This window comes from Acinonyx jubatus, chromosome E4, assembly GCF_027475565.1.
Source record: "Acinonyx jubatus isolate Ajub_Pintada_27869175 chromosome E4, VMU_Ajub_asm_v1.0, whole genome shotgun sequence".
Taxonomy (NCBI): Eukaryota; Metazoa; Chordata; class Mammalia; order Carnivora; family Felidae; genus Acinonyx; species Acinonyx jubatus.
In genome coordinates this window covers 23734191-23761828 of record NC_069395.1, presented here as the reverse complement: position 1 = coordinate 23761828, position 27638 = coordinate 23734191, and the positions used below count along the sequence as shown (strand labels likewise).

At 34.4% G+C, this 27638-nt stretch overlaps 1 protein-coding gene across 17 annotated transcripts in view; it reads left to right on the top strand.

Moving 5' to 3' along the window:
- KCNT2 (potassium sodium-activated channel subfamily T member 2) overlaps positions 1–27638 on the top strand; it is a 360665-nt gene that overhangs the window by 264422 nt on the left and 68605 nt on the right. For 14 of the 17 annotated variants that reach the window (XR_003425716.2, XR_008293217.1, XR_008293218.1 and 11 more), the window contains 5 exons: positions 14–119; positions 4447–4619; positions 13458–13529; positions 16904–17038; positions 26756–26867. Coding sequence is in view for 14 of the 17 variants with exons in the window: in XM_027074938.2 (XP_026930739.1) it covers positions 14–119; positions 4447–4619; positions 13458–13529; positions 16904–17038; positions 26756–26867 (598 nt within the window). In the remaining 3 variants the exon portion in view is untranslated. The remainder of the gene's footprint in view (positions 1–13; positions 120–4446; positions 4620–13457; positions 13530–16903; positions 17039–26755; positions 26868–27638) is intronic. The other 3 variants (XM_027074936.2, XM_027074941.2, XM_027074937.2) reach the window with 1 other exon arrangement.

Sequence of the window (27638 nt, the reverse complement as noted above, 5' to 3'; positions counted from 1 at the left end):
TATTATTTTACAGATATGCTAAAGGCTACCCACCTTACTCTCCATATATAGGAAGTTCACCCACTTTTTGTCATCTCCTTCATGAAAAAGTGCCATTTTGCTGCTTAAGACTAGACAAGGTAAGTAATTGTTATTTTCTCCAAAACTGAAATTATGGCATTTTGTAATTACATATATTTAAATAATTTTGTATAATCTTTTGACTAAAATATGTTTAAAGAGCATTATCTTTTCAAATGTAAATGAAATACATAAAATGGTGAATTGTACTTTCTTAACTGAACTGAAGATTACCCAAAAACTCTACTCTTCTACTAAAATACCCAATGATTCAGCCAGTCATCTTGTTAAGGAAAAAACAAAGGTGCCAGAATCTCAAAGTTATGAATTTTCAACATCCAAAGTCTCTCAAAATTACTTTGGCCAAATGGGCACTATTTATTTTGCCAGGTATTTTTGCCTCAAAACTTAATGTGTGATTGCTTGGCATGGTAAAATTAGCTGATCTATGTGTTAGCCACAAAGGTTCATTATTGATTAGACTGAAAGCTAATATCTGTGTCGTGGTTAATATCTCCTTTCCTAAAGATTTTACTATAGTTCTTGCTTCCTGTCTGGATGTTCCAAAGAAACCATTAAAAACAGAAAGATTCCAAGAAGGCGAGCATTTTTAAATCTCTTTCACGATATGGCCAATTGGCATGACCTGTATAAGAGCTTGTTCTCTTGATGAATAAGAAAGCAGATAAAAACAAGATTCTCAACTGCCCCTCCCACCTCCTAGAAATTAAAATGTGCCACTAATTCTAACCAGGAATTTTACTGTAAATTTTGGAGTTAATGGGTGTTAAAATCTGCTTACAGGCTTTGAAATTTGGGCAAATAACTTCACCATTAAATTTCAGTTTCCACATCTGCAAAATGTTTGTAATTTTAATATGAGCCTCATCGGGTTCTTTTGAGAATTCTATAACTTAGTGTGTGTAGAATGCTTTTAACATAGTGCCTGGAAGTTAATAAATGACTAGGCACTTAATGCATTCTGTTAGTATTCTTGCTACTATTACTTTTTTGTGTAATAAACATCATGAGTCTTGGCTATTACTGTCATTCTTGAGGAAGATTAGCAGAACATTAGAAAATTTCTGCCTTTATCATTCTGAAGCTTTTTTTTGTAAATCTTTGTCATTTCTTCCAAATATTCATCTGGGTCCATTAAGATGGACAGTTCCATCTCTCAACGCCTTTTTCTTTTGTTCTTGTTTTAATTTACCATGTGCAGTATTTGATAGTACTATCTGTGTATTTTTGGTAACAGTAATAAATCTTAAGCTTCAGGACTCTTCACCTGTATTGACCCTTTCTAAGAACCTGTGACTAATTTTTTTAGTTTATAATATTTGTGTTATTTTCCTTAAAGAACATTCCCCAAGAAACAGAAGCTTTAGGCCCCACAAAACTTGGATTCACTTCTTGTACCATTTTATTTTTTAACACACAGTTCAAGAGAAAAAACATACTGGGAGACCAAAGAGGGGAAATGATTTATCCCCAAGCAGGCAACTGATATAACTGAAAAGTTAAGCTTTCAGAGATACAGATCGGTGAACAATAGAGGGTCCTTTAAAACTAAAGACTGAACTGTCTATCTACCATATAGAGAAGGCAAAGTTTCTGAATGTTGCTGACTAGCTGTGACATCTGGTATTATCATATATTTATTTAGCATTAGGCTGGCTGGAGGTGGTGGTCTGCTCCATAAAGGAATGCCTACTTTGTAATTAGGAGATGGGGTTGGGCAGCCAATCCTACTGCATCTGTGAAGTGTGAGTTGGGATTATGTTGCCCAGTTCATTCTGCATCAGCATCAACAAGCTGGTTCCTGATCAAGGTTTATCAACACTAAATTCCCTGTTTTCTCCTTTTTATTAATTGAGCTACTTCTTCTTAAAAAATTTTTTTTTGATGTTTATTTATTTTTGAGAGAGAGAGAGAGACAGAGCACGAGTGGGTGAGGGGCAGAGAGAGAGAGGGAGACAGAATTCAAAGCAGACTCCAGGCTCCAAACTCTCAGCACACAGCTGGACACAGGGCTTGAACCCGCAAACCGTGAGATCATGACCTGAGCTGAAGTCGAACACTTAACTGACTGAGCCACCCAGGTGTCGCTAATTGAGCTACTCCTAAATTAGTTCTTTTGTTTCTCATTTTACTTCATAAATCTTCAAGTTCTTAATAGTCTCAACATCACCTGTCACTCTTCCCTTTCCACGGCCTCTTTGTGAGTGACCTCATTCCTTCATATGGTTGCAGATCCTACTTATATTAGTAAATCTTCAATCATACTTCCAATGAAGGCTTATTGCTCCCTCCTTTTTAAAACCATTTCCCCTTTCTCTATTCTTTTTTATACCTTAAACCTTCCTTCTGGATTCATTTTTCTACTTCCCAGATTATAGCTTTTAGAAATTCTCTTACTAAGGTCCTATCAGTGTTGAATTCTGTCAATTTCAGTTTCTCTACAAATATTCTTAATCTTAAAAGATAGATTTGTTGGGTGTCCAATTCCAAGCTATGAGTTTTCTTTTTCCTTTAAGCACATTGGGATTTTATTTACTGCCTTATGGGCTCCATGTTGCTTTTGAGAAGTGGCCATCATCCTAGTTCCTATTCCCTGTGGAGAGTCTCTCTTTTCTGTTTGGTTGGTTTTAAGATCTTGTCATTGCCTTGGTTGTTCTGCACTTTTATTACCATGCATATGAAGCTGGATTTTTATTTATTATTTGACTGAAGTTTTGAGTATTTCATTAATTCTAGAAAATCCTCAGTCAGTATTTACTTGAATAGGGCTTCTTTCTGATACTTTCATTTTCAGGCATCTCGTTTAAATATATGTTAGACACTGTCACACTGTTTTCCAAATATCTTCATTTTTTCTTACTACTTTATATCACTTTCCTTCTCACATTCTGAGTAGTTACTTCAACTCTGCCCTGTAGTTGACCCCATTCATATGCATCAAATGTGTAATATTACCCAGCTTTTGAGTTTTATTTTTAATTAGTGTACTTTTTAGTTCTAAAAGAGAATATATGCATTTCTTAACTTTTTTTAAATGTTTATTTTATTTTTGGGAGAGAGAGAGCATGAGTTGGGGAGGGGCAGGGAAAGAGGGAGACACAGAATCTGAAACAAGTTCAAGGCTCTGAGCTGTCAGCACAGAGTCCAGTGTGGGGCTTGAACTAGGGAATGGTGAGATCATGCCTAGGCCGAAGTCAGAGGCTTAACCAACTGAGCCACCCAGGTGCCCCAAATATATGCATTTCTCTTAACATCTACCTGAGTATTTTAAATAATCTCTTCTTATTTGTTCATACTTTAAATGTTCTCTTTTATTTCTTTAAATACAGTAAATGTGTTCGTTTTATATTCTGAATCTAATAACATCAATAATTTGTAGTCTTTGTGAGTCTAATTCTATCATTTATTGTTTCTGTTGACTCATGGTGCCTTGTTCCCAACAGCATTTTGTAATTTTTTATTAAAGAATGAAGGTAGAGAATATTCCAGAATTGGTGATGAATCCACAGAGAATCAACTAATCTCAACCCAAATAAACAAACTCACATAGAGACATAGATAGATGAAAAAGCAGAACACTAAAGGAGTTCTCCATGCAGATAATTTAGTTTAAAAGAACCTTGGTTTAATACTGCTATGTCTATTAAGTACCAGCCCCCTAGAAAATAGCAAAATACCCTGAGGGCAACAATGAGTTTTGATAAAGTATTGTTATTGTTTTTGTTGTTATTACCAGTAGTAGTATTGTACTTTTGTGTATTTCTATCATTATCTTGACAGCTCAGATATACAGTTATATAATTAAGGATTTTGTTTTGTTTTGTTTTGCTTTTTTGTTTTTTAACAACAAAGAAAATGTTTTTTCCATATTCGTCCCTTTAGATATTCAGTACTTGGAATGTTCAAAGGTTATTTAATTATTCTATTTCTGGCAATGAAAGTCAGAAGTAGATTTTTCCCAGCATTATTGAGATATAATTGACAAATAAAAATTGCATATATTCAACATAACATGATGTTTTGATATACATACACATTATGATAATTTTTAAATATAGATACCCAGATGTCATCTAGTAGTAAGTTTCAGTTTCCAGTAGAACATGTGTGCACACATATTGCTGACTTTTTCTTCCCCTACATCATGCTACACACCCGCAATCATTTGTCTTGCCATGAACACCTTCGTTTCCTGAAGCAGGCTGGAGAACGGCATAGAAAAATGTAACTATTTTCAAATTTTTTATAAAATAAGGGATTTACTAGGTTAACTTAATTTTACTTTTCCATATATCCTAAATTTTTTTCACCAAATTTTAGTGGAGTGTAAAAATGGCATTTCTTTGTATAATTTTTCTTCTCTAGAGTTGCCAGCATAACTACTATGAGGACGCAAAAGCCTATGGATTCAAAAATAAGCTTATTATAGTTGCAGCTGAAACAGCTGGAAATGGATTGTATAATTTTATTGTTCCTCTCAGGGCATATTATAGACCAAAGAAAGAACTTAATCCCATAGTACTGCTATTGGATAACCCGTAAGTATATTTTAAAATACCCAAACAAGACAAAGAGTTTTTAACATTATATCAAAAATAATTTACTTTACTTTGCTTAGAATATTTTAAATCAGATACATTATGGCACATGATTCATTGGGAGATATATTTTGTGCTAAAACAATCACTGAATATGGTTATGTTTCACAAATACTACTTGAAACATCACTGGAGCAAGATGCTCAGGCATGTTATTTAAAACTATTTTGCAAGTTGTTATCACTCAATATCAATGGGAAAGACGCCACTGAAATAATTACAGTTATTTTCTTTAAGTTAATCAGCTAGCCTGGAAAATTTCTGCCAAAACTAGACAAATTTCTTGTCTTTTGAAAGAACCATTAATTATCCGCTAAGCATATTAATGATCCATTCTTATGTGATAGTATGATACATAATTATAAGTTATTATGATTCTTCCACTGTTAAAACAACATTCTATACCATAACATGAATAATTAATGCTTTACCATGTTCATTTATTTTGAAAACGTGGGATTGATATACTCTTGTGAGATAAGACTACTTAAGCATTTCACAATCCTTATGCAAATATAAATGTGGGTCACTGAATGTTATGATCAAACCCATTGTGTCCTAAAATTATGATATTCCTCTCTGTGGCTCAAAATTGGTAGCAGATGGTTCTTAGATCAATACCATATTTTAGGATCCTCCAACTCTCCTCTTAAATTCCAAAGTGATACAAAATTTCAGGATAAACTAAATGAGGCCAAAATCTGTTGCCTTGTTCTGCCTTTAAAATTTATCAAAAGAAGTTTTTCCAAACAGAAATATCTTTTCACTATTTTAACTTAGTGACATTGTTTATTCTGAATATACCAATATCAAGACACTCTTTGATGCATCTTTTCTAGCATCATTATTGCAATGATAACTCTAAAAATTGAGAACACTCTAGAGGTTTCGGTTGAAGAATTTTCAGGTATGATGAATCAGTGACTTTCCTGTTATCACTTTGGCATCCAAGGAAAGATTAGGTAAATTTAGGGCAGGTGTGGGGGGAGCAGAAACTTGGATTTGATGTCAGAAGAAATTAAAGCTTAATGAAACAAATCTTAGGAGGATGAAAGTTGGGTTGCGGGATGGGTATGGCAATGGAGTGGTTGTAAAATACCTCCAAGGCCTTTGAATGTATCCCTAATTCTAGAACCTCTTTGGCAGGAAGTTCTAAGGGACTGGTTGAACTGGCACACAAGAAATGCTCAATTGGCCCTGCGAATTGTAACACATCAGGTTTTGGCTCTTTGTGCTTTTGGTGTGTTTGTTCCCTTAGAGATAGTATTTCAGGTAGGTGCATTTTCAAATTGATTGCCTTAGAACATCCTCATCTTGTATGGCTTGGATCGAAGTGGATCAACTGAGGCCCCAGAATACAGAGAGAAAGATAGGAAGAGGCTTGAAAAAGAAGTATCCCTGTGGTAAAGCAATGGGTAAAAACTGACCTTTCCCCTGCTTTACGTTATTTCAAGGTAAAATTTCTTGTTCTAATGTGTAAATCTAATTGGGTTCCTGGACCCAGTTTCAATGTGTGTATGTGTTGGTGGGTGGTTTCCCACATCCCCAGCAAGCAATACCCGAGACCAGCTGGGTGTCCTACAATTCAAGTCAATTCTAACACTACTGTCTGGGTTAAGGGTTCCACAGGTTAAGAATTCAGTCCTACAAGATTACTTCCTCCATTCAGAAGCCAGTCACAAGCTCAGCTTATCATCTGTGTTTCTGCCCAACCAGCTATAGACTGGAGGTTCCAGTGACCCCCTCCTTGGACTTGAGGTGCTACTCACAAGTCCAGGTTGTTAGCTATATTTCTTTCTTTTTTTTTTAAGTGTTTTTTTTTTTGACAGAGAGAGAGAGCACAAGTGGGGGAGGAACAGAGAGAGAGAGAGAGAGAGAGAGAGAGAGAGAGAGAGTCTCAAGCAGTCTCCACACTGTTAGCACAGAGCCCAACATGGGTTTGAACCCACGAACCATGAGATCATGACCTGAGCCAAAATCAGGAGTCAGACATTTAACTGCCTGAGCCATTTAGGTGCCCCTTTAGCTATACTTTTGACCAACAGACTAGAAATCAGAGTTCCCTACTCAAGTTCCATTAATTTCCTAGAACAGCTCATAGAACTCAAACGTTTACTTCCTGGATTACTGGTTTACTATAAAAAGATATAACTCAGGAACAGCCAGATGGAGTTGATGCATAGGGCAAGGTATGGGGAAAGGGCATTGAGTGTCCACACCCTGTCTGAGGGCACCACTATTGCCAAATGTCCATGGGTTTACCAACCTAAAATTTCCTCAGACTCCTTCCTTTGGGTTTTTATGGAGGGGTCATTACATAGGTAGGCATAATTGGTCAAATCATTGGTCATTTGTTGTTGAACTCAAACTCTAGCCCCTCTCCCCTTCTCAGAAATCAGGGTATGGGACTAAAAGTTCCAACCCTGTATTTATGGTGTGTTCCCCTGACAACAAGCCCCCAAAAGAGGTGGTTCCCAGAAGTCACCTCATTAATATCAGCCTGGTTGTGATGGAAAGGGGCTTGTTATGAATAACAAGACACCCATTGTACATCTATGGCTCTGAAGTGATATCAGGAACTGAGGACAAGAGAACAAACATTATGACAAAAAATGTTCCCATTCTCCTTTCCTCAGGAAATTCCGAGGGTTTTGGGAGCTATGATCCAAGAATCATGGATGATCTGAATGTCCAAATATATATTTCTTATAAGTCACGATATTACACCTCCCAAAAGAATCCATATCTCCAAATTTTGGAGTGGTGTTTACTCCATGGAATAGAGATGGACTTTTCTCTGTTTTAATATCTAGTCTTAATAGGTAATCCCATGTCAGCATCATTAATCCTCCTGTGTCTACCTTATTATCCCATTGAGCAGGTGGCAGGGTCTAGCGTTCCTTTATGTGTGTGTCTTATGTAGATTTTTGAATGGTTATATCTAAATCAGTCCCTTTTTGTTTAGTTCTGAATAAATAGGTTGCCAAAATGCCCAATTACTGATGGATTGGTTGAATGATTTGTAATTTAGAGTTATAAAAACAATTGGTCGTTTTTATAGTCTTAATTCCTAAATCTGGTCAATCATGGAAAAACCTGAAAACTCTGTTCCTCTTAATTATTGGAAAACTGGTCAGTATTTCCGCATAAATCTAGATGCAGCTTTTATTAGAGAGAGTATTTTGTCTGAATGAGACCATAGAGATCCTTTAAAGAAGTCAATATTCTTTACTTCTACCCTCTGTTCATAACAGTAATAATTGTTGAGCACTTATTGCCTGTCAGTCATCATACTGGACACTTTACTTTTATTTTACATTTGTTCCCCTTAGAAATATATCTATATCATATACTGATGATTTATCCTCAGAGAGATGTACCAAGCAGCTTAAAATCTCAAAGTTTAGAAGTTACAATGATAACATTTAAATAAACCAGCTTGTGTCACTTGGTTACAGTACTCTTAATTTATAGACAAGGAAAAACAGACCAAAGAAGTTAAATGACTATTCCAAGGTTAGTTCTAGGATTAGAACCTTCTATGTAATTCATACTTCATTGTTCTTTCAACTATATGATGTTGCTTAACTTACAGGTTTTTAACATATGCAAAAAATACAGTGCGAATTCTTTTTAGAAACAGTAATATATTTTGACTGGATTATTTTGCATTAAAATTTTTTTGCTTTCCTAATAACTTACATTTTGGAATCCGATTATTCCCATGATGTTTTTTTGTTAGATGAATTTTGTAGGGTTTGACTTTTCTTTCAAAGTGTTAATGATGAAAGTACATGCTGTAATGTTTATTAGCTTCCTGAGTCCTTCCCAAAAGTGATGTCTAAAATTTTTATTTGTTGTCCTCTGCTCTTTTGGCCAAGAATGAGGAAATGAAAACTAAACACTAATAAATAATGTTCCAGGAAGTTTTATGCAATCCTTTTTTTTCAAACAATGAAATGTTTGTTGCTCTGCCATGACTAGTATTTTGTAATCTATCCTACAGTGTTACAAAGAAATATGATGCTTTTCTTCTTCAACGTATTTCCATGTTATAAGAATATGTATGCTAAGAATTGTATACACTTTTTTAATTAGTAGTTAGTTTAGTGGGTTTTGACTTTGTTTTAAACTCACATGAGTATTGCTGAAAATAATATTCAGTACATGGCTATTTAAGTTGAAAGAACAATTAATTCAATATAACAAATAAACAATAACAGATGTCATAAGTATGGGATTTTAAGATGTAAATTAAATTGATAATATTCCCAAACATAATATGTCAAAATATGTTTTCATAATGTTTCCAAATAGAAAGACTTGTGGATCTCATCTGATAACTTAATGAAACCCAGTCACAGTGGAAAAGATCTTGCATTTGATACTGGCTCATTAGAGCTGGTCTTGATTCTAATTGGTTGGCCATCTGTTTTGTTTGGTCTCTTGTTGTGCTATGCTGATCTTAAATATTTCGATGACCACCACAACCTTCAAGGTCATCTAGTCATCTGATAATACCATTTCATAAAAGAGATGGAGACAAGAGTCAAGAACTTTGGAATATATTGCCCAAAGCTACACAGAGTTGAAGTGCAAGATCCAGGCTTAGGTTCCCAAATTTTTACATCTTCTTTCTACAATCCTTTTAGTGCATCAATCTTCTTTTCATATATAGTGTCCAGTAAACTTCAGCTTATTTTAAAAGCAATGATACAATGTCTGATATATCAGAGCCCTTATTAAAGACATTCAATCTTTGGACTCATGGATCTGAGATATGGTCTAAGCTTACTTAACTTCTTATTAAGGCTTTTGCATGTTATCAGATATCTCTAAGCCTCAGTTTTCTCATGTGTAAAATGAGTAGGACATTTATCTGAACAGCTAATTTTGAGACTTTATAAGACAGTGTGTGTGAAGCACTAGTGAAATATCTCACTTAGTAAGGCAGTCAGGAAATGTCAGTTGTCCCCGTACCCCCCATACCAATCAAGAAAATGACATTGTCACTATTCAAACTGATGAGTGGATTTGGGTGAAAACCCAATTAACAATAAAGGGAAATTTATTTTAAGCACTTAAATGAAACTACTTATATATTTTTAAGAAAGGAATAAACTACTTAACAGAATTATGAAATGCTGACAAAATAAACTGTCTCACTATATTCATTCACTTCTTGATTTTGAAATACAAAAATTAAGCCCATCACATTTATTACTTAAATGGGAAATAATGATCTTCAACTTTGCAAATCCATGCAAATCCACAAACCTTTTCACTCCTAACAATCAGTAGCTAATTAACATTTGCATGTAATGGCAATTTTTATAATGAAAGCTTTTGTAAGAATATGATGTTTTAGACTCATAAACAGTCATCTTTCTTAATATAATTACAGTTAGGTTGCAGATTAATGATGTGCTCACTTTTTTTTCTGTTTACTAACATCAATTACGTCTGAGTTTGTTGAATTTTAATTTCTTTTATTACTATTTAGATACAACATGTTTTATTTTAGTCTGTGTACATTTCTTTTGTTCTAGATCTCTTTTCCTCTTTATCTTTTCTTGATTTGAAATACTTTTGTATATTAAGCAAAAAGAATCTATGAATTTATAAGTAACATATAAATATATAAGTAACACATTTAAAAAAAATGTTTAGTTTTGAGAGAGAGAGAGAGAGAGAGAGAGAGGGTGAGCAGGGAAGGGGCAGAGGAGAGGGAGACAGAGGATCTAAAAGCAGGCTCTGTGATGATAACAGAGAGCCCAGTGTGGGACTTCAACTCACAAACCGCGAGATCATGATCTGAGCTGAATTTGGACGCTTAACTGACTGAGGCATCCAGGTGCCCTTAAGTAACCCATTTTTAAATGTTTGTTTCTTTTTTGCTAATTTTTTTGTGATGAGCTTTAGAGTTAAATCTGTAATTATTTTCACTTTTCCATAATGTAATTTCTAACATAGATAGGTCTTCTGTATTTAACATTCAGATAAAAAATGCATACATTTTATTCTATAGTATTGATGGTTTTGTTTTCCTACATTCCATTCTTCATCTGTCCTTTGTTTAGGGTGCAGCATAAGAATGGGACATTTCCTGTTTTTATTAGAGTTTTATGTTTTTGCTTAGTGTCTTTCAATGTAAAGATTATGTTTGCCAATTAACTTCAATAATTAGAAAGATTAGTCTATTAAGTGCCTATGATATCATTTATGTCACTCATCAATTACTAAGCAGTTTAGTGACATGAACACTGTTGCCAATTTATTTAAATGAGCTAACATAGTACATACAAATGTACAATTGCTATGTTCTTTATGTTTCAAGTTTCCTTATAAACTAACTTTATCAATAAAAGTAGATGAATCTATTCGTTATACAAGTTACATTTTGCAAAAAGTATGGCATATAAGATTCTCTACATTAGATATGCTTCATCAAGATTATATATTTACTAGGTTTCAAGGGCTTGATTTACCTTGTAACATAGTTGAATTTGTGTAAGGATGAACTAAGCTAGCATAATGCAGATGCTAATGTAATTTCTGAGGGTGTAGAAGGTTGCTTGCACATCGTAAATACATGTTTGTGGCAGAATTGCATGTGGCTAAAATTCATGAGTTTCCTAAAACAAGGCAATAATTTTGATGTCTAAGTACCTTTAATGATTCCTACTGGAAAAAGCAACAAAATGCAAAGGACATATTTTTATTTTAACTCTAATTGGGAGCATTGGCATAAAGTAAGGACTTAATTTTTGTCCCCAGTGACCCCAGTACTGTTTATTACACAGTTTTTCAGTATTTTCATTAAGTTGAGTTATTCAATAACATTATTTACTCTTGCTTTACTAGCCTTTAGAATAGAGAAGATGGCATAAAGAAATTGAAATGATCTGAATGTAAAAGAATGAGTCAGAGTAAAAGTGTGGTTATTCCAGCCAGGGTATGTATCTGCAATTAATAATGAAGAATTTTAGATCCATCTCTGTCACATAGATTATTGAGCTACTCACTTTATCTGAGTAGAACTGCAAAGGAGTAAAGAGAGATGAAACAAAATAACAACCAAAAAAAGACACAGGCAAAATGATTTTTCAAACCACCGCAAAATCTCAGTACGGTCCCAATCTTGTGGTGTCCTCACACCTGCTTCTATAAACATGAGGTAGGGGAGGAGAGTCATGGAAGTTATCGAAGGAGCAATGAGAATGGCACTTCTAATTTTAAGAAGCGGAGCAGTGCTCAGACCGAACCAGAAGGTTCTATAAAAGACTGCTGCTCGGACTGTATATTGGTATAATATTCATTGAAATGAACATGCATCATGAGTTTTTAAAATATCTGTATTCTGTGATTCATTAATATCCTTCTATGAATGCTTTGGCATAAATGATTTAAAAACTAATACAGGAAAATGTCATCTAAAGATGTTCATACCAGTATGGTATATAATAGCAAGATATAGGAAATAACCTGTAACTTCAAGAGTTAACAATATGAAAGTGAGAATAATTTATATACTGAATACTTGAGGATTTTAAACATTAATTGTGGTACATTTATAATATGTTCTAATATGGGGCCATTTAAAATGACTATGAAGAAATTTAATGTTGAGCTGAATCAACATTACAATAGTATTCTTTGGAAGATTGTCTTTTTAGCTTCACTGTATTGTGCATTCTTTTTCTTTAGAGTTAAAGGGTTAAGAGGACGATCAACAGGAAGAAAATAGGTCAGGGAGGAAAAGACTTCATCTAGCTGGGGTATTATAGATGCTATCCTTCCCTTTTCCTAGAATTTCCCTCTCCTTCTCTTTTACTGGCAAACATCCAAATTTAATATCACTTCTGTGAAATGATCCCCAATTCTGCTTTCTGAGTGCAATCTATTGTGTTTTTTTTTCTGATTAAAACACATATTGTAATTATGTGCTTTTGTACATGTGTTCCGAAAGCTGTATTTTATATAGTACAAGGTAACATGATATTCTTTTTTCTGTATGCCTTAGTATAGAAATGTCTATTATATAAATATATGGGTACATATATGCTGAGTGAATAGATGCATGAAAGAGTTAATAACTTTATAAAATGAATATAATAGATTAAGTGATTTCTAAAGAAGCATCCAGGTTTATGATTCTTTCCCCAAATATGCCTATAAGTATAGATTTTAATATATATTTGCTCAACAATATACATGGAGTAAGTCAATTATGTAAAGGTGAAATACTTTTAATTTTATATGATACATATGTTACATGGGTGCATATACTATATTTATTGATTAATAGGCTGATACATTAAAAAGGGCATGTTGTAATTGTGTATATCCCTTAGAGAGGTTGCTCTTAATAAGCATGCTAATTTAGTTCTCTATGCTTTGGGCCATCCAAGAAAAAAATCATTAATTTCTCATTTTACGATTCCTCCTCTGCATGAATAATTTTTAAAGTCATTGATAAGACTTTTTAGTCATAATTAAGGATATCAATTCAGTATTTTTGTAGAATAATGCCATAATGTTTCTGATTTAGAAAGCAGAAATACAACTTGTTTTTATAATATAATAGTACATTGTATTATTCATAACAAGTACAAATGATATTTTCTAATTAATGTTAAGAAAAAAGGCACTTAAAATTAATCTTGTCAACAGTGTTTAGTTTTGGAAATGCAAACTAAGTCAACTTACTTCCTTTCCCTAGAAGCGCTGCCACTGTTGTGACATTGTGTTTCATTTTGTAACCCATCTGCTACTTAGGCCAGATATGCATTTTCTGGATGCAATCTGTTGGTTTCCAATGGTTTACTACATGGTGGGCTCTATTGACAAGTAGGTGACAAAATCTTTGGCGCACTAACTAGTGTGGTGTCCTGTGGTTTGTCCTGTGCTGTGCCCCGTGTTGCATGATGAGTGTAATTTGCCATTTCAGTATTGCAAATATGGTGTATTTTGCATGCAGAGCTTATGGTCTCGTGTTATACATCTTGTATTCAAACTTCCTAAAGCAGTAATCTGTTGTTGAATTAAAACAAATCTTGCTGCATGAGAATTTTGTCACATTTGTTTAGTTTCTAAAGCTATTTTAGTTTTGCACTGTCTGTAGCAATAATGTTGTTACTAAGGGCCGAGGGATAGAGAAAACCTAAAGGTTCAGTGTTGTGATGCATTGATATCATTGTCATAACTTCTGGAAACCTTCAAAGTAATTTAGAGATGTTTGTTTTAGGCCAGATTTATAAACTGGAGCATTTCCTTAAGAGTTTACTTTATTCTAGTAACGTATATCAATCTATAACTTCTAAAAATGTGTTAATTAAGAAGTCAAATGTGTGCAATATGTTAGTATTAAAATACAAATTCTTTTATATGCATGAGCATATAAGAAATATAAAAACTAAAGATCATAAAACTAATATGCACATAAAATGTGTTAGCTACCCATTAACAACAAAATGTCTACCAGAACCGTCGAAACAAAATGCTAAAAGTTATCAATTAAGAACTTTCATGCTTACGTTTTGTCCTGTAGATATTGAAAAACAAAGTCTTATAACTTTGGAAGTGTTTATTGGCTGTCGGATATATTAAAGACCAAACTAACTTATATCTAGCCTCTAGTCTACATTAATATAATTTACATGATCAGTTATCTTAATACTAACCAACTAAGATGTAGTTAGGCGCATTAAAATTACTATTTAAATCCATGAATGTGAAATCAAACTATATTTTATCATTAGTAATGTTACTGTGAAATGATAATATTCTATTAAAATTCATTAGAAAAACAGAATACTTAAAAGATGAATAAACCTCCCATCTGTCCTTGTTGCTGTAAACTATGAAATGAATTCTTCCTCTATAAAAGTGTTTATGTTGAGACAAAGAACTGAGAGGGTCAAGTTCCTATGAATGGAGAAAAAAGCAGGATTGGCAACAAGTTGATAATTATTGAAGCTGGGTTGGGTGATTGAAATATGGAGGTTCACTGTGTTATTCTCTTTTGTCAATGTTTGAAATTTCCCTTAAAAAAACAGACACACCTTTGAATGAATTAAAACCCATTCACAACACTGCCATATACTCATACATGCACATTGTAGTTCTTGGGAAGGAAGGCCTAGAGAAGGGTACAAAGGAAGTTGTTTCCTCTTGAGATTATCTTTTTTTCAATATTAACTTTTATCTTAGTCAGCCATCTGGTGGCCAAACTGTGTAAAGCAACTGTGCTGAATAAAAACATAGGCAAGTGGCTTTGCAGAGAGGATAGTGTGGAAAAATCATGATAGACATGGCATTATAATTCACTGGTAGCATAATAAAGATAAAAAAGGAATAAAATGTAATATTAAATGGATACAAAAATAAGTGATTCAAAGTTAAAACATGAAGAACAAAATGTTTCTACGTGTTTCTGAAATGCCATTCCAATTTTATGTATTTTCTACAGATTTAAACTCGTACTTAATCATAATTACTAAAATCATTTGCCTAGGTTATATGTGAACTACAGCAGCCAATATTTTGAGTATGGAATTAACTGATACATACAGGTATAGGTAACTATTAGCTATTTGGCACAGGTACTTACAGTGAAATTTTTTGTCACGTTCCGACCTCATTGATTTATTACTAATGAAATACTCATTTTTCTGTCATAACTTTCATGTGTATATCCTTCTCCAGTCAGGCTTACCTTCTTCCACCTGATCTGTCCCTCTTTTTATGTAGATAATTATAATGGAGACATGATTTTTTTTTTTAATTGGAGAGCAGGATTTTAAGAGCTGACATAGAAAGCGACTTAAAATTATAATAGAGTGAATTGAAGGCATCATTTTTATGGCCCATAAGGGACTATATCACATTAATTTTCTACCTATTTCTTTGTTTTTAAAAAATGTATTTTAATAGACCTAAGAACAATTATGAATTTCTTAGTTAAAAGGAACATCCAAATAAAGTATTTCTAGGGATTTAAACTTGATCATCATATTGATTGGATATTGTGGTACTGGCCCCTCTTACCATAGGAAATTTATTTGGAATAACATTCTGTTTCCATAGTTTTAGCCATAAAATCTTTGCCACAGAGCATTGTTCCTGATCCAAGCAAAATATTTTTTCTGAACTACCCCTGGGGATCTTGGACTCAGAGCTTTGGTAATACTCTCTCACCTCATAACAGAATAAGAAATCCCACCTCCTTCCTCATCATAAGAAGAAAACAGTTCCCTCTAAAGTAACGTGACTAGTTCAGCCAATCACACACTTGGAAAATATCCTCAGGGAACTGACCCTTCAATTGAAGAATTTAAAAGGAACTACTGTTCTTTAAGGTCTACACGGTCTTCAGTCAACTTTGTATGGACAACATTCTTACACTCATTCAAATTTAGTCTCCTCTATCTACTTCAGCCCTATTTTTCTAGTTTGTATGAAGCAGAGGCAGTGAGATAATGGTTTCCTTGTTTCAGTTTTAATGGTAACATTTTCTTTTAATTCAGTGGGAAACTGCTAGTTTTTATCAGTGATAGGGGAGAAGACTGACTTATAATTCACAGGAACTTGTATCTAGTTTAGCAATTATTTCATGCAACTAAAGAAATTAGGTTATTCAATCGGTTGCTCAAAAACTAAATGGTAAATGGTAAGTTTGAATACAACTGATATTTATATATTTTTCATGCTCGTGGCTGTGTTGAACCAATCTTTAACACACAGCTCTCACAAAGAGATAATCCACATTTGAGAATATTTCATAGTTTAACATTTCTTTGTTGGGCTAGACCATCTAAGGTAATATGAGTATTCATCTCTACTCTTACCAAAAGTACTGTAGGGATAAAGAAGATGTAAATGTCATGTCTTTGAAATAGTGAGAGAAAAGTTCTGATATGCTTTATTTCTATTTGATTGCAAAATGGGTGTTTTCCTTATATAATTAATAAATATTATTTAAAAATTCTTAAAGCATAGTGCTTTGAAACGGTTAAGATCTAATGAAACATAAACAGCTCAAAAATACAAATTATTTAATATCTGTAGAGAATGTATTATAATCCCCATTAACATCTACCAGGGCAAACTCTGTGAAAGCCATCTATGAGGGCAACCTATACAAGTGTAGTGGGTAAGCAAGCACTGATCTTAGTACTGTGATTTATTGAAAGTCCATTTTTCTCTGTTGATTTTTATCAAAGCCTAGATGATTTACTCAGGTGTGGAGTGACTTTCGCTGCCAACATGGTGGTTGTGGACAAAGAGAGTACCATGAGTGCCGAGGAAGACTACATGGCAGATGCCAAAACGATTGTAAACGTGCAGACCCTTTTCAGGTAACTGTCTGAATAGCTCTGCCCTGCTGTCTACTTCTAAATATCTGTGAAATATTTGACTCTGAGTCTGTATAAAAGGAGTGAACATGAGATACTTACCCTGAAGTTACGTTCATTCATTCAATCCAAAAGCAAATACTTATTTAACATCTAATGTATGACTGGCACTATATGTTTAATTTTTAAAATTTTTTTTTACGTTTATTTACTTATTTTGAGACGAGGGGGTGGGACAGAGAAAGAGGGAGAAAGAATCTCAAGCAGGCTCCACACTATCAGTGCATATCCTGGCGTGGGGCTTGACCTCACAAACTGTGAGATCATGACCTGAGCCAATGTCAGGAGTTGGGCACTCAACCCACTGAGCCAGCCAGGCACCCCACCATGTGTTTAAGTTTTAATGCAGGATCATCATTCTTTTAAAAATAAATAGAATAATAAGTGTGGTTTTTTTTTTGTATCGTTTAACATAACAAATTCTAAATCCTGTGCTGTAGTAGTCATGATTTGTGACAGACCATGTATGTTACAATTTTGGTTTTATGCCTGGCAGTGGCCAATAGTACGTGTTTACAAACTGGATTACTAGGAATGAATAAAACTGTGAACAGATAATTTACCCATGTTAGGAGCCAAGTCATAACTCATCCAGATAGGAATTTTCTTTATGGTTATCTTTGAGTACCAGTGAAAACCAAAGAAAAGGTCATGTTATAAGCAAAGTCAAAAACTCCCCTGTAAATGAAGACATCTATGTCACTTGAATGGTTCTTTCTGAAATCATTTTAAAATTTAAATATCTAAAAGATCTTTATTTCAGTTTCATGATTTTTGCACAAGGCCAAAGGACATACCTGAGCTACCAAATTATGGAAGTAAATAAAACAATCTGAACTCCATCATCATCTCCCATCACTCCACCTTTATAACCTTTATATTGTAGCAAAGCATATACTGAGGGTAATTTTCAGTTTAGAGTTTGAGTTTAGAATTCAGAAGAGAGAGGCTAGATGTGAGTCACACTTAAGTTGATTATTTACTATATGATCTTGGGCAAATTACTTTCCTTCTCTAAACCTCAATGTCTTAATCACAAAGTTGATTGGAATTTAAAAATATATAATGCTGTAGCACGTGACTGGTAGTTTTCAATTATTCATTGAAGGCTACTGTAATATTAGCACTCTCATGATCGCTTTCATCTGACAGAGTGGAAAAGCCACAGACCTTGGAACAATATAACAACAAACTTCATCTGTCCCAGAGGTGCTAGTAGACACTTTGTGACCTCAAGCATATTTCTTAACTTCATAGAAATTCAGTTTCTCTCATGCATAAAATGCATGTGGACAATAGTTAACCCTTCTTGCAGTGTTAATGTGAAGACTGGAAATTAGGTATATAAAGAGTCTGTTTTCCAGCATCTGGAAAATTTACTCTGAACTTGCATGAGAAAGTCTTGTTTCAGAAGGAGAACAAATGTACCCTCTAAAGTTACTGTAATGAGGCGGTTCATTTAGAATAAGGCTGACTAGTTCTTGAGCTATATGAAATAGTACAGTTAAAGGGAGAATAGCACATGTTTAAAATATGACAGATATGTAAGTAATTTTTTTTCTCTAGAGAATGCAAAAGGATATTATAGGGTATAAAATTAATTTAGAAGGATGAGATTTACAGCCAGTGAACAACGTAACATCATCCTTTTTATTCCCTGTGTGGCAAAAGCTAGTTATATTTTTAACAAGAGAGGATCTTTGGTTCTTTTGATTAAACATACCATTTTAGCTTTCAACTTATCATGAGTTTATTTCTATTATGGTAAAGTTTCTATTGACCTACTTTTATTATATATACTATGAATGAATAATTTTGATTTTAAGATAACAATCAGTCAATCAATCAATAATAAATCCCCATCTTACTGAGCGATGCAAAGGCTCTAATATTTTTGAACTAACTGACCAGAATAACTAAGGGTAGATATACATGTAGTGATATTACCATTATTTCACTAAGTACATAACAATATTTTCCAAGAAAACAGTTCTGTGAAACATTTTTATGGGGTAATCCATGAGCTCCTAATCTAAACTAGTGCTAAACTAGGCTAGTCTTATATAATAAAGTGCAAAAGTAAGACACACATGGATCCCCATGATGTACTGAATGTTATTTATATAGATAAATGACCAAAACTATGCAAATTTATTAGTTTCATCAATAGGTGCAGTCAGTTACCACCCTTGAGGTCACCCACATTCCTTGAAGATTTTAGTTCCTGATTCACTGTGGCTCTAGAAATCCTGCTTCTATCATAATTCTTGATGGTATCAGCAATCCTACACAGATGATCTTTTCAGTGTTTTATCTTAGCCACCTGTTCTCATGGTCGTAGCCTTTACCTTGAAGTAACAATGATTTTACCCTCCTTCTTTTCGGTTTCATTCAGTTCTCTGAGTACTACTACTCTGAGTACTATTGGGGGTATTTCTTCTAATATCCTCAATCTTAGCAGCCTTTTGTCTCCACTAGAACCTACTATCCACTGGTTCTGCTACCTTTTCACTGTCCTTAGTCATCTGAGGGCTTTTCTTCCATGCTTACCAGATTAAGTTCCAATATCAATCATTATAATCACTCCTGTGCTGAAACCCTGAATTAGTGTCCACCAATCACTGATTAGTGTCCACTACTGTGAACTGACACCGATCTTAACTCTCTTTCCTGTCTCCCTTCCTCTGCCCTCAGTTTTCTATCCTTTCAGCTTCTCTGCCCATCACCTTGCATGAAATTTCTTAGAGACAGATGACAAAATTCCAGAGGTAGGATCCAGTTATCTTCATAAGTGAGCACCAGGCAATCAGAAATCCAGTCATAGTGGCTGGATACCAAGCTATTTAGGATTAAAGCTTAAGGCTCCATCTCTAAGAGAACACTGAGTATATGAAAGTCAATAGTGTTAAAAATGATTGAAGAAGACTAGTTAAGTGATACAAACAGACTTTATTTAACATTTCACGAAGTGGGCAGTCTCCATTCTCAAGGATCCAGACAACTACAAAATGGAGTGTGAGGCAGGAAGCTTTTATGGGATAAAGAGTAAGGAATAAGAAAGAAAAACAAAAAACGAGTAAGGAACAAAAAACAAGGAAGTAAGTATAGACCCCAGAGTTGGCTTGGCATTTTGGGATTGGCTGACTGGATATATTGTGTTTCTGGTCAAGTGGAATATTTACAGGTATCAAGTAACTAACCTAAAACAATTTAGTAATGAGTTTGATATTTTTAAAAAAATGTTTATTTATTTATTTTGAGAGAGAGAGAGAGAGAGAAAGAAAGAGCACGGGAGGGGCAGAGAGAGAAGAAGAGAGGGAATCCCAGGAGGGCTTTGTTCTATCAGGGCAGAGACCAACGTGGGGTTTGATCCCATGAACCATGAGATCATGACCCGAGCCAAAATCAAGAGTCAGACACCTAACCAGCTGAGCCACCCAGATGTCCCAAGTTCGATATTTTTTAATCAGTGGAAAGCAGGCTGTGAATTGGGGGAGTACAGTGCCTCACAAGCAGTGAGACACTTTCCCGGAGAGATGTTGGGCAAGAGTGAGTTTTATAGAATGTGAGAAGAGGCAACATGGAAACAGGGCATGATGGGCTAGGAGGTCAGGCATTTGCTAAGGCTAGTAATAGATCCTGTTTTCTAGCATAAGCTGAGCTAGCTAAAGCTGAGTTGGAGGATTAGGGTTGGTGTATATTGGGTTTCCTTGATAGATATTTACCAAAAGTACAGGCTGACATGTTTAGATTTGTAACATGGGCCAGGCCACTGAGACAGCCTCTGTTTTGTGGGTCCCAAAATTCAAATTAACGTTATCACAGAGACAGAAAAGTTATCTAAGTTTTTAGTTTGCTGGCATGGCAACCCAACAGGAGAAGCTCCATCGTGGTCCTAGAATTTTTTTTCAATAATAGTATCACAAAAATATCTCAGCCAATCCTTATATCTTCATGAATATCATTAATTTCCTCAAACAAGAGCTGAATTCTAATCTTCTCTGTAGCTGTATATATTAAGCAAGTTAAGATTACCTTCTGCTGTTGCTCTGTATAGAGCAATGCTACATTTTATTAGCATTAGTTTGTAAATGACTGTGTAGTTATTAGTTTGTAAATACCATTTATCTTGATTATTTTGACATTCCATTTTGACATGGGGCATTTTGACCTTTACATTTTCAGCTTTTAAAACTACTAAAGAATATGTTAGAGGAATCTTCAATCTGTGGTTGCATTAGAGTCCAGGACATAAGAATGAGATGGAATTCAAATATGAAATGAAAGCAACAGTGCTCTAGTTCTAGTTACTGATAAAAACTGGTATGATTTGTTTTGCTGGCTAGGAATAGGGTTAAATTTGTTGTTATTCAGAAGCTCACAGTGACCACTTGAACCCGTACCTGCCCAGCTTACTATACAGCTTCACTTGACAAGGCCTCTCTTTTGTCCAGATTGTCCAAGGACCTTTCAGAGTTACTCAGTCCCAAAAGACCAAAGGGAAAATAGGAGAAACTCACTAATTCACTAGCAGTATATTTGGGTGGCAGGGCTAGGAAGAATTAGAGAACAGTTGGGGGCATCGGGAGAATTCCTTTTCATCTGGAATTGCATTTATAACTCAAACATAGTTTTGTAATTGAAAACTGGATTACACAATTCAATGTGTCTTTATCCAGTAGGGCAATTATATATTTGCTTGTTTGGCCCTTGCATGTTTCTTCCAGAGGACCTACCCAGGAAGTGTTTTATTTTCCATATCCAGAGTCTGGAGCATGACATACAAAGTGTTAACACTCAGATGTTTGATAAACATTCCTTAAGTTTGTTCTGGGATGGCTGGGACAAGAGGGGCCTCCAGCCTCAGCCAAGCTTTGTCACCAGAACAACCTAAGCAGGCCCTGTATTGATCACTTGCCCAAATTTGTTGCTTCACTTACGATGAGTTTACCTTTGTGGGTTCGGAGTAGTCCTTTATAGTAAGCAGCAAACTCCTTCAGGGACAATCTATTCCAGAGGTTCCAGATTCTCTAGGTAAGAGAGTATCTCTAGTACTTTACTCTGAAGAGATTCCTTGAATCCTAAACAATTGGCCCATCAACCTTAGAGACCATTTCAAAGTACCAAAGACTATAGGAGATAAGGTCTTTTCAAGTCAAATATGGCTAAGCCTCTTACTCTCCTGTGCCTATGGACCTTAGTTTATACATCTAAGAGAAAACAGTCATGGGTCATTCTCCTTGAAAGATCTGCTAAGTGAGTGTCTGATTTCCAAATTAAAAGAAAAGCAGGTCCTTACTGTAAAATTTAAGTGTCTCTTGCTAAAGTTTTACCTCACAAGCACTTGGTGTATTGAAAATATTGCCTGTTTTCACATTTTTATGAACGTGTTAATATCTAAACTAAATTTAAAGAAGCATGCCAAAATGTGCCTTGAGTTAAAAACAACCACTTCAAAATGGCCATGTCATCTATCACTATTCTCATTTAACTGAAGAAAAAAGACGATATTGAAAGCAACTTACTAGCTCATCCTATCCTATATAGGAAAAAAAATGGCCGATTCAAACCAACAGCCTAAGTCTGTGTATCAGGAGAAAGGGAGAGGAGAAAATTAACTCAAGGAGTCGTGAATCAAATGTTTTTCTAGAGAGCACACAAGATAGATAAACATTAGTTTAATACAGAATGGGTACAAAAGTAAATACTTGCTAATTTTAAAAGACGAACTAAGGTATATTAAAAATTTTTTAATTTATTTGAGCAAAAATCAGTTCAGATTTGTCAGTGCCAGGTAGGAAGTAGTTAGAAACACTCCGTGGACAGGAGTGAGGGACTTACAGAGAAGAGGCAGAAATAAAGCAAAGAAATAATTGATCAGCTACAGCTTAAGTGGTTGTATTATTTGAGAAAGCCTAGTTGACGGTTCGTGATTGGCTGTCCTTTGGTTTTGATTTCTTAACCTTGAGGCATGTATAGGTTGAGGTGTTGACTTGTTTAAGTAACCTGCTAAGGTATTAGCGCCATCTCAGTCTAATGGCCTCCTTATTTAATTAACATTAGTTTTCTTTGCATTGTAAAAGTCTAGGAATGATTTAGTTCAGAAGTCTCTTAGGCTGATTTTGTTTTAATATAAAGATATTTTTGCTTTTGATTTTTTTCCTAAAATGTAGCTGATCAAACTGGTAAGATAATCGGTGCTCTGGCAATGGGAACATATTCAAGTCATGGATCTGTGTATTGCAGGAATCAGAGAAATTCATGCATTAACCCCATAGTAGGTCAGGAGGACGTCTACAAACACCTACAGTTGTGATTTATTCATGGTATTATTGAGCATCTAGTAAGTTTGGGGACTATACAGAATGCTATGGCCGAGCAGTGCCTAAGGCAGACATAGTGATCAGTAGTGATTAAGTAGTGATAGTCTAAGCAGGGAACATATTAAACAAGATATTCCAGTAGAGAATTATAAATGTAGCAGCTACTGAAAAGAATATAGTGTTATACAGGTACAGACAACAAGAATGTATGATCTAGTCCAGTGGATCAAGGAACACCTACCTATTATCTCCCTGAAGAATTTTACTCAGTTGTTTACTTGATAGACTAAGCAGGCGAGGAGAGGAGTAGAACATTCCACAAGGGGGCAGCATATCCAAAGGCTCTGAGGTATTGAGGCGGGCAAAGTTGATGACTTGGAACAGAGCAGGTGGAAGACTGACCACGTGAGGCTGAAGTCTGAATCTGAATCAGAATATTCATGGCTTTGTAGAGCACGGTAGCAAGTTGATCTTCATTATTAGAACAACAGGAAGGAAATCACTGAAGGATAGAGTTTTAAAAATACTATTTTAGCTACGATGTGAAGAGTGGTTTGAGGGGAAAGTAAGAGGAGGGGAGAGCTGTGCAGTTAGAAGACTTGCATCCCCAGGATGCAAAGAGCATAAATGGCAAGTTAAAAAATAAAATCAAAAAAGAATATTGTCTTTATGTTGGCACAAGTAAGATTATTATTGACACAATAATCATAGTTATTGAGGAAATGTCATACCTCTGTATGTGGGAAAAGACATAATTGAAAATATTGATAATGAGTATGTATAAATACAAGAATGATTCATTTATGTAGTGCAGAAATATTTTTATTATTTTGATTGGTTTACATAGATAAAAAAATTACATACAGGAGATATCTGATATCTCAGACTTAAAGTGTTTAAAAAGTATTTTTAAAAGATTAAAATATATTCATATTCATTTTAGTGTTGAGAGCCAATTGTAATATGAAACTGGTTTTTTACATATCTAAGTGAGTCTCTATACCTATATATTAATATATATGTTTGTTATTCTGAAACATCATTCCTAGCCACCACAACAGATAAAAATTTATAGTGTAGCACACTAGCTCCGTTTTTTAAATTAAAATATTGTGAACATTTTCCAGATTTGTATGCCCTTATGTTTGTTTTTCTTGAATATATAATTGCAGGTAGTCTCAGACTTCTCCCAGTGGTCTGTCAAGTAGAGTATATGGTGTGTTTTTCATCTTCTATTAGTTAGCATAACTGGGCATGTCTGTCAAAAGTATTTTTTGAATAAATTATACCAAGCAGGGAATTAGTCCATAGAGATTTTGCACCTCTCCACAATGATGCTTACATCACTCAGTCAGGACATAAATTAATTGTAGAAAAGTTTTAAATAGAAAAAAATATTATTTTTCTTGTTTTTAATGTTTGTTTTTGTTTTTGAGAGAGAGAGACAGAGACAGAGACAGAATGCGAGTGGGTTAGGGGCAGAGAGAGAGAGAGGGAGACGTGGAATCTGAAGCAGGCTCCAGGCTCTGAGCTGTCAGCACAGAGTCCAATGCAGTTTGAACTCATGAACCGTGAGATCATGACCTGAGCTTAACCAACTGAGCCACCCAGGCACCCCAGACCATATTATTTTTCAATTACAGTATTGCTTTATTATTATCTAGTACCTAGGGAAAAGTACATTTATTATGTCATTTTATTTCTAAAGTGTTTTATACTCAAAATGTGTTTAGGTCATATTAAAGCCCAGAAATAGATTTACAGATTCATATTTTAAGATACATAATTAAAGTTGCTAAAAAACAAATTTATGAATGTATTATAATTGAATGTAAGTAATAGTTTATAGATATAAAGGGCAATGCACTAAAACATTTCATTAAAGTATTATTTAGTTCTAGATTTTCACTAGGTGGCAGACGTAGACAATGCATTCACTTCCTCAGTTTCAAATAACATAATGGTATTGGTTCATTTATATAGAACAGAAACAGCACATCATATAAACTTTTTGGTTCTATCTAATTTCAACTCTATAAGTCACTTAAATACAATGACCAGATCAACCAATCATATTATCATTCACTGTTACTCAGCTCTCAAGTATATAGCTACACATTTCTACTTGATGTAATGTGTTAGAAATCATCCCAAGTAATCCCACAAAAGTATCCAAAGTTTGAAAAATAATATGTATGAAAGATAAAAGCTCTATTTCACAGAGAAAATTTAAACTTTCCAAAAGATGAAATAAATTTTCATTGTTTTGCAGCTATGTTTTTCTCACAAATTACTTCTCTGGCCTTATATCTCAACACTGTCCTGGATGCTTCTCACAAGCTATCCATTTACTGGTGTCTTAATGCTGCATAGTCTGTGAGATTCAGTCAGCCATATTTATCACTCTTATAAAAATATATACAGCCTTATAACTTACACATTTTTATAGTTTCCTCTATTGGGTAGTAGAGTCTAATTTAAAGGCCAGCATATCTCTTTATACCTCTTTTTAGGTCTTGGAGACCAGAGCTTTCCAATAACAAACACTTCATTATTATTTATTAAATTAGATACTAAAAATATGCCTCAGTTAATAGAAATAACAAAATGAAGTTATGATCTGACAACTATTATCTTGTGTGTGTGTGTGTGTGTGTGTGTGTGTGTGTGTGTGTGTGTGTGTTTTGGGAGAAGGTGGTGAATAAGAAGGAAGCTAATGCAAAGCTATGGGATGTGTGAAAACTCTCAGGATCTTTCTAGAATAACACTATCAGTTGAGCCTTGGCCTCAATTCATTACAATGAAATGTTATTTGAGTTAAAATATTTTCTTTTCTCAGGAGATCATTATAGCAAGATGTGACCTTCAAAATCGCATACTATGAGAATAGGGAATCTTAGAAGATCAAAGAACTCATATTATGGACAATAAGCTCATCACGTGGAATTTTTGTCAATTGTCATATTCATCTTATAAATTTCTCTTTTGATATTATCCACAAAGTCACTTGTGACTTCTTAAATTAGCTTCATGAGCTTCTCTTCTATGCCATTTCATAATTGTAGAGAGAAAAATATCTAATAAAAAGCCAAATTACTAAATTTATTTTTCTTACAGTGCTAAAATGTTGGTTAAAATATTCTTTGGGAAATAGCATGTCATTTTTTTTGCATTGTACAGACAGTTTATGTGACAATGCCTGCTGTTGTAATTGCATGTAGTTTTATGCCTAAGGCTAAGAATCACTCACTCATAAATATGTTGTTACAAAATATACCATATTGGATTGTTAGTGTGATGCAAATGCTTTTGTGTGTGTGTGTGTTTTTAAATGTAGGTTGTTTTCCAGTCTCAGTATCATCACAGAGCTTACTCACCCAGCCAACATGAGATTCATGCAATTCAGAGCCAAAGACTGTTACTCTCTTGCTCTTTCAAAACTGGAAAAGGTAAGACTTCCTATTAAGGAGGTTGCATTTAACTATTTTTCTTGAAAGGGTAACTCTGCAATTCCTGTATATAGAAAGAAATGCCATGGGATAGTAGAAATAAAAATGCTGCTGTGAATTCTTGTTTTGGAGCTAAAAATCTTCGTTTATAATTTTTTAATGGGAGTTGATGGATTTGAACCATTTGTATCACAAGTGAACATACTGAAGATATCTTGTTCTCTCATCATTTATTATAGATTGAAAGCATGATTTAAGAAAGAGTTAAATTCAACAAGAATGCATATACCCGCTTATAATGTCAGTTATATTGATAATGTCATGAGCGCTATGTCAAGAAATCCATGTTGTATAGAAGGCTTCGCAGTTTAAAATAATCCTTAAGGCCTTAGAAAAGGCTTTCTTGAAAGTTAGCTTCCCAGATGTCACCAACACAATCTGAGACAAAGCTGAGTTTATTGCTTACTTAGATAAGGGAGATGGTCATCTCAGAACTTTGGCAGTGCTTTAGAACTGGGTCAAAGTTTATTGGGTTTTGGAAATCTTACTTAGTGAGAGTCTTTTGAAGTGGGAGTTTGATTAGGATTCACAAGGGATCAGGGTAATGTGAACGGACAAAGTAGTTATGTGGACAGAGAGGTGTGGTTTCCATGCTTAATGTCTAGACAGAGTGTCAAGGTAAATGGTTTTTGCATGCAGCATTGACTTGATATTAGTATACTGGGAGAATTTCATATAGAGAAAACAATAAGATTCAATCTTATACATGTG